We start from the raw sequence: 13,597 nt of genomic DNA, 5'->3' as shown, positions 1-13,597 counted from the left end.
GAGAGAGAGAGAGAGAGAGAGAGAGAGAGAGAACCAAAAATAAGAAAAAAGACAACAGAAAGCCAAAAACAACAAAAAATAAAACACAGAAACCATACTGACAAGATGAGAAAAAACAACCAAGAAGAAAACATAGAAACAATACTAACAAGACAAGATTCACACACCCAGAAGCATGTCACAAGGGTATGGAATGCAAAAAGGAAAAACCAAGCAACACTCACCCCCCGAAGCAAGGGAAAACCATGAAAACAAACAACAAACAGGTAAAAAAATAAAAATGTTGTAGATAAATAGACAAAAACAAAACCAATTTAAAATCCGCAAGAAAGAAGGGAGCAAACCAACAAAATGAAAAAGCCACAAGTGTGGAAAGGGGCTTCGAAGGAAGACCAAACCAAAGAACGGTTCCAAGTAGTAAGTTCGATAGCAGTTTGCGATTGTAGCTATGGTGTCGATGGTAGTAGTTTCATAGGTGGTGCCATCCTCCATTGAACCACGGCAAGGCTATACTGAAAAAGCAAGACCAACAAGAACTAAGAAGAAACCGTGGCAAAAACCAGCCTTAAATTGGTCCTCCTACAAAGATGCGTCGCCTCTGTCCCCCACACAATCTTTCTTCGTGTTCTCAAACAAGGAAAACCTGCTAGCTCCCTTTCTCTGATTTATGGCACTAGGCTAGAGAGGAGCTATAGGCTTTCATGAATTAGTCGAAAATACCATATCAAAAATAGGAAGAAGAAATATTGAAATCCAAGGATTGTACTTGCGATAAAATAGTAAAACGTGGGCAAGGAATCATATGTGAAGCAAAAAATTCGAGATAAACCTTGACAAGGCTACATTGTCTTGATTGAAGTTTGATTTCTTATAACAGATTTGAGGGGATTTGCATAGAGCCATAAAGTCCCTTTTTAGGTGCCACTAAGCAAGTAGAAGAATAAACTTGGAAAGCTCAATGTGGTAAATACGTTTGAGAAGGGGGGATGTTTCAATCATATCACAACTAATCAATCAGACAAAATCCATTTGGCTCAAAAGCATAAACATTCCCTAAATTTTAAAGAAGTCTTAACATGATCAAATTATTAAAATAATTGGTACACTTCCTCATGGTCTCACTGCAATATATTAGCTTTGTATTACAAAATTGGACTCGAATTGAAGCAATGCTAGTTTTGATAAGTGTCATGGGTAACAATACCCCTTAGATTTGATATCTGACTTACAACTTCTTTTATTGGAATCAACTTGAGCACTATATGCAACAACAAGAGTGAGTGAGAGATGAATTCTTTCATGCATTCATAATCTTTGAAATGCTCTAGTTTGGCAACTAATACTAGATATCGATTTTCCATTCCTTCACTCCACAAAGACAGGATTTTGCTTGAGGAAGATATTCATTCTAAAATACTTCCTTAACTCGCGAGCAGACTCAAGGACCTTTTGAGCAGGTATCGTAGCAAGGCCTTCTTTGACACTCGGATGTTGGACCACCAACTTAGCCCACTCACAGAGGTGTGGGGAAGTGCTCTCTTCCAATGACTTGAAGTTTCCTAATGTCTCCACGGTCTCAATCCAGCATAGGTAAGAGGCCAAGGTAATGTCCACCAAGTTTATGTTCTTGCCTCCAAAGTAAGGTCCATCTCTAGCAACATCTTTCAAAGCTTTGTCAAGTGTTGCCATGCTCTCTTTCATAAACTTCCTGCCTTGTTCCACCAATTCTCCCTCAGCATTTTTATAAATAAGAAGAATTGCTTCAAGAATCTGTGCAGGATCAATTATCACATAAACGACTCCTTTTTGGAGAATTATATGAATGCATGTGTGTGTGTGTGTGTGTGTGTGTGTGTGTGTGTGTGTACATACCTACATACATATACCCTACATACATATACATAAATACATACACATACATATACATATAAGTGTGTGTGTGTGTGTGTGTGTGTGTGTGTGTGTGTGAAACTAACTTGCTCTGCCAAAGAAGAACCATGCATACCTCCACTGCATTCCCTTCAAGACTACATTACTATCTAACAGTTACTGCAATCCACAGCCAGCAATACAATCATGCATGCAATGCCAACATGACTAAAAGGTACTTTTGTTAGGGAGACGAAGCCTATCCAATGACCAATTGCGAGCCTAGACTGGTATAATGCCCACGAGGTTCACTTGCGACATTGTGTTCTGATCAAGGTTGACATAACCAACGCTAGTACAATCCGATGTTAGCACATTATGAAATGGACTAAGCCAAAGCTAGTACAACACATTGAAAAAAAGAGGGGACCTAGAAAAGAGCTTAGGATACCAAAGTTGAAAGGCCCAAATGGAAATTTTGCAGCATGGGAGGGTTGAACTTTGGCCCCACGCCCTTGAGCCTTGGGCCTTGGCCCATGCCGCAATACTTGCCTAAAGAACCAAATTTTGCCGAAAACAATAGTTGGTCCGTCGACAATACAACTGATCGGGCACCTAGCGTACTAGTTCGGGCGTCCGTATGGGGACTTGATGGGTCAGACGTGGGGGTGCATTTGTCGAATGTGGACAATCTTCTATTGATGTTCCTAGCTCGAAATGATTAGTCACATGGATCAACCTGGGCCTGTTGGTATGATGATAATTCTATAATTGAATGTCCACATCGAGATTAACTTTTTATTCATAGAAGCATGTATCAGGCCAAAGACATGTATCCCCAACAATAATCCATGCTGCCGTTACATTGCCAAGCCACAATAGGAAGATCTCGTCTAACAAGCAAGCCCCTATGATCCTCTTACCACAGACCGGTAGCTTAAAACTGCTAGGAACCCTGCAAATGTATATTTGAGCAGCAATCTACCTTTTTGTCGGCATAATCAGCCCAGAAGCGAACGACGGCGCGTTCGTAAGGATCCGGTGGAAGGAACCCATTGTTGTCATGTGAAGGCCAGGTCTCATCCATGTACTGCAAAATGATGAGGGACTCGCAAATGGGCTTACCGTTGTGGATGAGCATGGGGACCTTCTTGTGCACAGGGTTGGACAATAAGAGCAGCTTGCTCTTATTTTCCAATAGGTCCTCCTCTTCAATATACTCATACTCAACACCCTTCTCCTTTAGAGCGATGAGAACCCGAACGCCGAATGGGCTGCGCCAACAGCTGAGCACCTTCACGCTGGAAGTCATGAGCTACCACCCCTCTCTCTCTCTCTCTCTCTCTCTCTCTCTACTGCTAACCTACTTTACGGGGCCTCGACGCTGAACGTCAGGCGTGACAATGTGACATACTTGAAATTGGCAACATGCGAGCTGTGTTGACTGTTGACTGTTGACGGGTCACAGACACCTGAAGCACGTTCTCAAGCTAGATAGCACCTGTAACTAAGTGGATATTGACACCTGGCGGGCATCTGCAAAAAAGGAGTGACACGAAGACGTGAATGTGTTTTTTCGATTGGCCGCCGCCTAATAGGAGGCCTGAGAATAAATCATTAATGCCCATAGCCAATATTTAGGCCCTGTCAAACGCAGGCGTCGAAAAAAGGCCGCTTTGGCCGTTTTTCGTGTCACACCAGGCGGACAATAAGTTACAATCAAGAAAGTACTTAGAAAACTTCTCAACGTCAAATGTAGCTGAGGTGACTGTAAGACACAAATCCTTTTGCCACCTTACTAGGTCCTTCAATAACCCAAAGAGGACATCAGTTTGTATTGTTCTTTGATGTGCTTCATCAAGCATGATAACATAATACACCACAAGCTAGCTATCCACGAGCTATTCACAAGCACTTCTTAGAAGCAGCTAGTCAACCCTAATTAAGAAAAAAAGTATTTTATATCGCAAAAGGTTGGAGCACTTGCTTGATAATAAGCTTGTAAAGCAGAAGGAAGTAGTGCGCATGAACGAGTAGATAGGGGCTCACACATGTCAGGTTGGCATGTAACATTTAATGGCCTAATAACTTGTGTGTAGCGGAAATGAGCATGAACATAGTGGGCATTTCATTAGAATAGATTCCTAATGAGAATTACAAGAGTGCTTGGGTGGAGAGAGCAACAAAAAGCATAACACCTAATTAGATAGCATCAACAATACTTTGAAACGAGAGAGAAATTAAGCTATTGACAACAGTTGAGGACCGGATTTGCATGGAGCCGGTCCCCCCTCCAAAAGGCTTTGTATTATGGTTTCTCCCATCAAGAGAGACATTGTACAATACAATACTTTGTGTTCCTTCAAGACTAGCTAGTGCAATGAAGATGGAAGCTTCATGCACTCAGCAAAACACTTAACAAACACAACTTGAATTATCCCCGTTCTCAGACCCAAGACCTCACAAACCTTCGAAGATGGTGAGAGCTAGTAGGGTATGAGAGTAGATTGAGAGGAAGAAGGAGTATCTTACGAGAAAGATGTACATCTGCTCACATAATCACTCATATTAGCATAGCTTAGCTTAGTAATTAGCTTGGTAGAGGAGATGAGCATGCATTGAAGCTTGGTTCTTGGTTGGATTTGCATCCACATGCCAAGAGAGTGTTGATGTAGGCTTCTATCTCACAAGCTTGGAGTAGGTGATGAGTTCTCCATTAAAGCTTTGGAAGAGATAGTCTTCTCTTACTTCACACATGAGCTTGTGTGAGTCTGTGTGTGATAATGCCTTTCAAAAATCAGCCCCCTCTCTCTCTTGGGTGAGCCCTCTTGCTAATTGCTCTTGCTGAAGCTTCATTGGCCCTCCCCCAGTTAAGCCAATTACAATTAAGCAGCATTAGTGATAGACTTCTGACATGTGTCCCCCTTTCCCCTTTGTGAGAGCTTTAGGTAATTAAATAATTAAACTAAACTCTTATTAGACCCCTTTGCCTCCTGGCCAATAGGAATCAGGCAAGCCATGGGGCTCCTGAATGCTCATTGGACCCCTTGGGAGACTGCCCAATAGTCTTCTAGGAGACTTAATTCTCATTGGTTTCTTTTATTAAATGTTTTTAAATTAATTAAACTAGATTTACTCTAGCTTAATTCTCATTGGTCCACTTCAAGGGTCATCCAATAGAAATTGGGCACACCTTGTGGGCATCTGGCCTAGGGAGCTGACATGTGTCCCTCATTCCCTTTGTGTAAAGGGAGCCTATGTGTGTGTGTGTGGCTTTCTCTCTCATCCCCTACCTTTAGGGCTCGCCCCCTCCCATGTAGGGATGTGCAAAGACTTTTAGGGCACACACAAAGCATCCAATTTTCCCTAGGGTTGACCTTTGGACACAACCTTTGAATTTTGGAACCTTACCATTTTGGAAGTCTTAATGGGCTAAACCTTAGGGTCTTTTTAGCCCATTGTTGCACATGGCTCTTTTGCAGATGGCCCCCCCTTTGGATCCCTATTTTCCCTCCTTTGGATCCCTATTGTGGCCGGTCTGCTAGCTTAACCAATATTCTAGCTTTTTCTCCCCTGGCACTTCCCCACATTAAATGATCAGTTTAATATGAGAAAATCATTTAGGAGAATTAGATATTGATTATTATGACATTACCTCTCTCTTGAAATCATAGTCGTCCTCGACTATGGTGTAGAGAAGATAAAGCATATTCATGAGCCCTTTTCTTAGCGGGTAGAGGATCCCTATGTTACCCTACGGCATCATTCCACAATGGATGACTAGTCCATTTGGCGCTTGAGAGCCTGAGGTTGCCGCAAGCATGTCTGCACATTAGTCCTATCAGTCTTCCATAGTAGAGTGACAAGCTCTACTTGGTGTTTGGGAGACGTGGTCTCCGCAAACTTCATCTCAGCATGCATACTATTTCATTTTTGTGCACAAATAAAGAAAAAGAGAGTGTTGTAAGACAAAAACTTTGTTCACTTTTAACATTTTGTACATTTGCTTACTCTTGGGAAGCATTGTACGCATTGGCAAGGTTTAGGTTATCCTTTAATTGTATGCTTTGCATCCATCTAGCATCTTCAAAAGGATAATTCTTAAACTTAATAAGATATCGTCGGATAGTCTTACCGCCTCTTAGTACCTTGTCCTCATGTCGGAGAATGGACTCGGGCTGTAGCACCTCTTCTTGGTCCTCGATCTCCGGTGGGTCTTCAATAGTTGGTTTCTGAGGTGGCTCTCCTTTGTAAGGCTTTAATAGGCTCACATGGAAAGCATTGTGTATGAGCCAATGATTGGGCAACTTGAGTTGATAGGCCATCTCATTGATTGGCCTAAGAATCTGGAAGGGACCATAGTACCTTTTTGCTAATTTAGCATAGTACTTTTGGTGGCCCATAGGATTCTTGCCCGTCGTGTGCCTTAATCAAGCCTTGGGAAACTTTAACAAGACCCAATCGTTTTCTTTAAAGGCTTGGGATCTTCTGTGCTTGTCAGCAGCAGCCTTTTGCCTTTGCTGTGAGATAGAGATAGCATCCTTAATCTTTTGAAAAGATTCTTGTAGGTCTCGGCTATACTCATCTGCAGCGAAGATCTCTTCCCATGTACCTTAAGTAGCAAGGGACTTTTTGATCTTCCCTCAATTACCTCGAAAGGTGCTTTTCCTGTGGAAGTATGTATAGTTTTATTGTAAGCATACTCCACTAAGGGTAAGTACTTCTCCCATTGGGATCTTTGATCTACTTCCGTTACATAGGCTTTTAGTAGATAGAGAATGGTTAAGTTAGCTATTTCACTTTGGCCATCCGTTTGTGGATGATAGGCCGAAGAGAAATTTAGCCTTGTCCCTAAATTCTCAAAGAGATCCTTCCAAAAATTACTGGTCATTCTAGGATCTCTATCCGACACTATGGACATTGGCAAGCCATGGTACTTGAAAATTTGTGAAATAAAGAGAGTTGCCATTTGATGGGCTTTGATAGTCTTTTTGACAGGTATAAAATGAGCTTGTTTACTGAACCTGTCTACTATTGTCCATAGTTCCGTATTCCCATGGATAGACTTAGGCAATCCAAAGATAAAATCCATGGATATGCTCTCCCATGGTGAATTAGGGATTGGCAAGGGTTGAAGAAATCCAAGTTGCTTCCCTCTATCAAATTTTGTCTTTTGGCATACCACACATTTGGAAACATACTCTTGTATGTTCACTTTCATGGTAGGCCAATAGAAATATGTTTCAATTCCCTTTAAGTTAGACTGAACCCCTCTATGCCCCGCGTAAGGTGGAGCATGAGATTCATACATTACTTTCTCACGTAGTGAGTTAGTAATGCATAGTCTATTGCCATAGAGAAGATAACCATCTTGTAAAGTAAATGGTTCTTCTTTCTTCCCTAATGCAAGGGCTGAAATCACATCTCTAAAATCGGGATCAATAGCATACTCATCTATCATTGAAGATAGATTATTGTGAGTTGCTATGGAAACCGCATTCACTCTCGGTCGTCTTGAGAGTGCATCGGCTACTTGATTATGCTTGCCAGCAATGTGAGCAATATGAAAATGAAATTGCGAAAGGAAATTTGCCCACCTCATTTGTTTGTTGGAGAGCTTGGTCTGCGTCATGAAGTACTTAAGACTTCGGTGATCCGTTCGCAGAATGAAAGGAGTCCCCAATAAATAGTGCTTCCATGAGTCTAAGGCATGTAGTACTGCAAGGAGTTCCTTTTCATATATGCCTAGATCTTGCTCAACAGGGTCGAGCCTTCGACTCTTGTAGCCTATGGCATGCCCTTCTTGGAGCAAAACAGCTCCAAGGCAATCACCACAAGCATCACATTGGACCTCAAATGGTTTTGAGAGATCCGGTAGTGTAAGCACCGGTTGAGAGATAAGATTTTCTTTAAGATTTTCGAAAGCATTGTTCTCCTTAGCAAACCATGTATACCTAACGCTTTTCTTTGTTAGGTCATGTAATGGTCCCGCAATTTGTGAGAACTTTTCTATGAAGCGTCTATAGTATGCATGCATACCTATAAAGCTTCTTAGTTCATGAAGATTCCTTGGTTTAGGCCATCCTTTTATTACCTCTAACTTGGATGGATCCATTTGGATGCCATCTTGAGAGATAATGTGACCTAAATACTGAATCTCTTGCAAGAAAAAGTCACTTTTCTTTTGATTAACATAAAGTTTATTCTCTCTTAAAACTTGAAATATTACTTGGAGATGTTGCTTGTGTTCCTCCAATGAATTAGAGTAGATGATAATATCATCAAAGAACACTCCAGTGAAGGTTCGATGAGGCCTGAACAGCTTCTCCATCAAGCGGTTGAATGTAGTTGGTGCATTGGTCAAGCCAAAAGGCATGACAATGTATTCGTAAAGACCAAATGTGGTGCGAAATGCGGTCTTTACAATGTCTTGATTAACTATCCTTATTTGATGATAGCCACTTTTTAGGTCAATCCTATTGAAGTAGGTCGATCCTTGTAGCTTATCAAATAGGTCTTCTACCCGTGGAACGGGAAACCTATTCTTGATAGTGATCCTATTTAGTGCTCTATAGTCGACACACATACGATATGTGCCGTCTTTCTTTTGCACTAATAAAACAGGTGAGCAAAATGGAGATGAGCTAGGCCTAACCATGCCCTTCTCAACTAACTCATGCACTTGCTGCATAATCTCATCTTGTTGAGCTTGAGAAACTCTATAAGGAGGTTTGTTAGGCGGTGAACTTCCTGGAATAAGTTCAATTGCATGGTCATCGTTACCTCGTTTAGGAGGTAGCTCACAAGGGATGTCGTCAATAAAAACATCTTGAAACCCCTTGAGAAAATTGGATAACTCTAATTCCTTTTGATTGCTTTTATTTTCTTTTGTTAAAGCATTAGGTTCATTTTGAGAATCTTTAACAAAAATCATGTACACGGAAATAGAGCTCTTTATTGACTTGTTGAAAGCTCGTGTATGTACAATGGGGATGGTGTTACCCATTTCCTTAGCATCTATATACATGTCTTTTTCCCTGAACTTAAAGGAGATTCTCCTTTCAGGAAATTTAACATCGGCAGTCAGGCGGTCAAACCATGGTGCCCCTAGGATTACATCCTCATGCTTGAGAGGAGAGATAAAGAAGTCCTCTTTGTCCACATAGCCTTGGACATGAAGCCTCAATTTCCCAATTAAGGGAGTGACTGAAGCTTCTTGCCCCTTGAAGGCACTGTCTGCGGGTAGGACATCTCCCATCTCGTAGGACTGTATTCCTAGCTTGGTGGCTAACTCCATAGATATAAAATTGTGAGTAGAACCGGGGTCAAAGAGAATAAAAGCATCATGTTCTCTTACCTTTCCCCAAGCATGGCATAGAGGAGATCCTTTGTGGTGAATTTGGTGAGTCTCCTCCTCTTGGATTTCAACCAAGGAAGCTCTAGGAGGATCTTGGCGGTTGTTCTTTTGGGGACAAGCGCGGTACGCATGCCCTTGTTTGCCGCACTTGAAACACCGGTTATCCTTACGATAACGCTCAAGCTCTTCAGGAGAGAGTTTATTCTTACCTTTGTAAACTCCCTTCTCTTTAGCTTTGTTGGAGTTGCCCTTAGGAGACTTTTGGACATTGTCCTTCCCCTTAGGCTCATTGGAACCCTTGTTTTCCGGGGGCTTATTATTTCTTTTTACCCCCGTTTGGAAATTGATTCGAGAAGCCACCATAGTGTGGTGTATTACTGCCTATATGGTACGTGGCCTTTGGGAGTTGACATACTCCGCCATTTCTTCGGTTTAGCCCGCACAAAATTGTTGCTTTTGCTCTCCAAAATCCAACTTTTTGAAGACAGTGGATTTGAGTTGTAGGTCCCAAAACTTGTCTACATATTTGTGGATGGATTCATTGGGAGAGAGCTTTAAGCTTCGCCATTCGGTGAGTACTTTGTCTTTGGCATCGGTGGCCAAAAACTGCTTCATAATGGAAGCTCTTAAAGCCTTCCATGTTCGTGGAGCTTCACCGTTGGCTCGTAGGCGAGACCACCATTGTCTGGCGGACTTTTGAAAGTGCATAGCTACATGGCGTAGCTTAGAGGACTCCGTGAAGCCCTCATCTCCAAACGCCGCATCGAATTGCTGGATAAAGGCCAAGACTTTGTCCGTGGCACCAAAGGTACCATCATAGGTAAGGAAAGAGATGCTCTTCCCTCCCTCTTTGAATTTCTTCAGCTTGGACGACCTCTTCCATGCGGCATAGGATTTCCTATGGACTCTTCTTTTTGATGGTTCAAAGGTTGCACCATCACTTTCTTCAGAAGGTGAAGAATTTGAAGAAGGTGGAGAAGAGGGTGATCTCTTTCTCGCCTTTTTCTTGTCCTGATCTTTGTCGTCTTCACCATAGCTTTCATAAGAGGAAGAGGGTGAAGAAGATGGAGAACAGGGTGTCCTCTTTCTCGCCTTTTTCTTCTCTTGCTTTTTATCATCCCTCTTTGAATTGTGGTGAGGAGAAGAATACGATGGTCTTCTCCGCTTTGGTGGTGATGGAGAGCGTTTAGCCCGCCGTCTTCGTGGAGCCATCTCCGCTGAGGTGGCGGGAGACTCGCTTCTTTCTCGTTCCTTCTGTGGAGGCTCTTGAGTTCTCCTTTGGGAAGGAGATACATCATCAAGAAGTAAATTCTTGAGCCCTTCATATGGATTCTCTTCTCCTTCCCGAATCGGAGAGAGACCTCTTTTGGGAGTCTCACAAGGAGGCTTCCTAGGTGTTCTCTCGTCATGGTGATTAGATTGAAGAATCCCGTGAGCACGGAGCTGCTGTTGCACTTCACTTTGGAGAGATGGATTGCCCATGGCTTGTTGAAGCCTAGAAAAAACATAGTTAACAAGCATTGAAGCATCATTAGTAGCTTGCTCATGAGCAAAATCAATGTTATCAACATTAATTTCACTCTCTTTACTATTGTCAGCCATTCTAACAACTTTTAGGTGTAAACTTTTTAGGTATACTTTGGCACTTCAAGCCCTAGTTGCTACTCCTCTTTACCCCTTTAGAAAAAGCACTCAAGCTACTGTACCCGCGGCTCGAATACCATTAATTGCAAGGAATAGAAGAGAGGGTCTTTCAACACCAAAACAGCACCGACTCCTGTCAAGCTTCTAATAGATCAATAGTGGTTAAGCCGTAGGCAAGCCCCGTAGGACTCCACTATTAAGAACATAGCTCTCGACGGTGATGCCCCGTTAACTGAACAAAGGCAGGCGCAGTGCAAGGCTGAAAAATCCCTATTCTACTTACTCACAGGCAATTAATAATACCAACCATTTGTAGCTAGCTTGAGGACCTCCCTTCTTGAGCAAGAAAAGAGAAACCTTGAGCTCTGATACCAATGTAACATTTAATGGCCTAATAACTTGTGTGTAGCGGAAATGAGCATGAACATAGTGGGCATTTCATTAGAATAGATTCCTAATGAGAATTACAAGAGTGCTTGGGTGGAGAGAGAAAGAAAAAGCATAACACCTAATTAGATAGCATCAACAATACTTTGAAAAGAGAGAGAAATTAAGCTATTGACAACAGTTGAGGACCGGATTTGCATGGAGCCAGTCCCCCCTCCAAAAGGCTTTGTATTATGGTTTCTCCCATCAAGAGAGACATTGTACAATACAATACTTTGTGTTCCTTCAAGACTAGCTAAGGCAATGAAGATGGAAGCTTCATGCACTCAGCAAAACACTTAACAAACACAAGTTGAGTTATCCCCGTTCTCAGACCCAAGACCTCACACACCTTCGAAGATGGTGAGAGCTAGTAGGGTATGAGAGTAGATTGAGAGGAAGAAGGAGTATCTTACGAGAAAGATGTACATCTGCTCACATAATCACTCATATTAGCATAGCTTAGCTTAGTAATTATCTTGGTAGAGGAGATGAGCATGCATTGAAGCTTGGCTCTTGGTTGGATTTGAATCCGCATGCCAAGAGAGTGTTGATGTAGGCTTCTATCTCACAAGCTTGGAGTAGGTGATGAGTTCTCCATTAAAGCTTGGGAAGAGATAGTCTTCTCTTACTTCACACATGAGCTTGTGTGAGTGTGTGTGTGATAATGCCTTTAAAAAATCAGCCCCCTCTCTCTCTTGGGCGAGCCCTCTTGCTAATTGCTCTTGCTGAAGCCTCATTGGCCCTCCCCCAGTCAAGCCAATTACAATTAAGCAGCATTAGTGATAGCCTTCTGACATGTGTCCCCCTTTCCCCTTTGTGAGAGCTTTAGGTAATTAAATAATTAAACTAAACTCTTATTGGACCCCTTTGCCTCTTGGCCAATAGGAATCAGGCAAGCCATGGGGCTCTTGAATCCTCATTGGACCCCTTGGGAGACTGCCCAATAGTCTTCTAGGAGACTTAATTCTCATTGGTTTCTTTTATTAAATGTTTTTAAATTAATTAAACTAGATTTACTCTAGCTTAAATCTCATTGGTCCACTTCAAGGGTCATCCAATAGAAATTGGGCACACCTTGTGGGCATCTAGCCTAGGGAGCTGACATGTGTCCCTCATTCCCTTTGTGTAAAGGGAGCCTATGTGTGTGTGTGTGTGGATTTCTCTCTCATCCCCTACCTTTAGGGACCGCCCCCTCCCATGTAGGGATGTGCAAAGACTTTTAGGGCACACACAAAGCATCCAATTTTCCCTAGGGTTGACCTTTGGACACAACCTTTGAATTTTGGAACCTTAGCATTTTGGAAGTCTTAATGGGCTGAACCTTAGGGTCTTTTTAGCCCATTGTTGCACATGGCTCTTTTGCAGATGGCCCCCCCTTTGGATCCCTATTTTCCCTTCTTTGGATCCCTACTGTGGCCGACTGGTCTGCTAGCTTAACCAATATTCTAGCTTTTTCTCCCCTGGCACTTCCCCACATTAAATGATCAGTTTAATATGAGAAAATCATTTAGGAGAATTAAATATTGATTATTATGACATGGCATATCAGTCTCATGGTTGACTAATTAGTATTACAACCTAAGAAAATTTGAAGCACAATCTAAAATGGGGTGTTTGATTACTATCAGTATGTCTTCATTAATATTAGCTCGGCATACATCAAGTTTTAGATGCCTTTTTTGATGAATTATAGACGAAGGATCTTGAAATATTTTTCTTTGTGTGCTAGAATCGCCACTTGGTTTTATTTGAGCATAGTGGCATGGGTAGCCAAGGAAATGACTTTTCAAAATGTGTATCGTATCATGCGAGTTAATCGATAGGATTATTAATAGACCAAAATGTATACTTTTATGTATACATTAAAGGGGGTGGGGTTTTTTTTCAATAGGCCCATAGTGTAATTGCATTATGTGTACTGAGGTATTATTAATAATCTCTTGAACACACATGTGATATAGGGAGATTTTGATGAGTGACTGCCTAGGGCATGGGCAGACCATGGGTAGTCAGCTACAAGGACATACATCTACAACTTATATGATGTATGTGGTTTGTCAACAAATCTAAAAGATACCACACAAATGTATATGGTAGGCCATCAGATCTTCCGACCCTCACATCATCAGAGCTCATCTCAACATTTGGTTCAAAACTAGTGTTCAAGATCTTATGGTCATTCAACTCTATTTCCATGTTTGTGACCTTCAACAACGCAATATGAGTAATAGCTAGAGGACAGAGGAACATACACATAGTGCATCAAGTATAATTGTAACAATTACCTTGAAATGAATG

At 41.8% G+C, this 13,597-nt stretch overlaps 1 protein-coding gene across 1 annotated transcript; it reads right to left on the bottom strand.

Moving 5' to 3' along the window:
• Positions 1-1,078: 1,078 nt before the first annotated feature.
• On the bottom strand, positions 1,079-3,188 carry LOC147445533 (glutathione S-transferase U20-like). Its single transcript, XM_086526057.1, has 2 exons — positions 2,855-3,188; positions 1,079-1,770 (listed from the first exon to the last, which is right to left on the bottom strand). Exons 1-2 carry the CDS (start codon positions 3,179-3,181, stop codon positions 1,366-1,368), a joined length of 732 nt encoding a protein of 243 aa, XP_086382183.1. The 5' UTR covers positions 3,182-3,188; the 3' UTR covers positions 1,079-1,365.
• Between the last annotated feature and the right edge of the window lie 10,409 nt (positions 3,189-13,597).

The sequence above is a fragment of the Adiantum capillus-veneris genome, chromosome 12 (assembly GCF_014529385.1).
Source record: "Adiantum capillus-veneris isolate H3 chromosome 12, ASM1452938v2, whole genome shotgun sequence".
Lineage (NCBI taxonomy): Eukaryota > Viridiplantae > Streptophyta > Polypodiopsida > Polypodiales > Pteridaceae > Adiantum > Adiantum capillus-veneris.
The sequence above is the reverse complement of the archived record's forward strand: the minus strand, read 5'-3'. Positions and strand labels throughout refer to the sequence as shown.

What these genes read in the sequence shown, in the direction of transcription:
- LOC147445533 (XM_086526057.1), bottom strand. Translation starts at nt 3,181, where the DNA reads ATGACTTCCAGCGTGAAGGTGCTCAGCTGTTGGCGCAGCCCATTCGGC. An exon ending in CTGATTATGCCGACAAAAAG is followed by an intron (nt 1,771 to 2,854) that starts GTAGATTGCTGC and finishes GATCCTGCACAG; the next exon opens with ATTCTTGAAGCAATTCTTCT.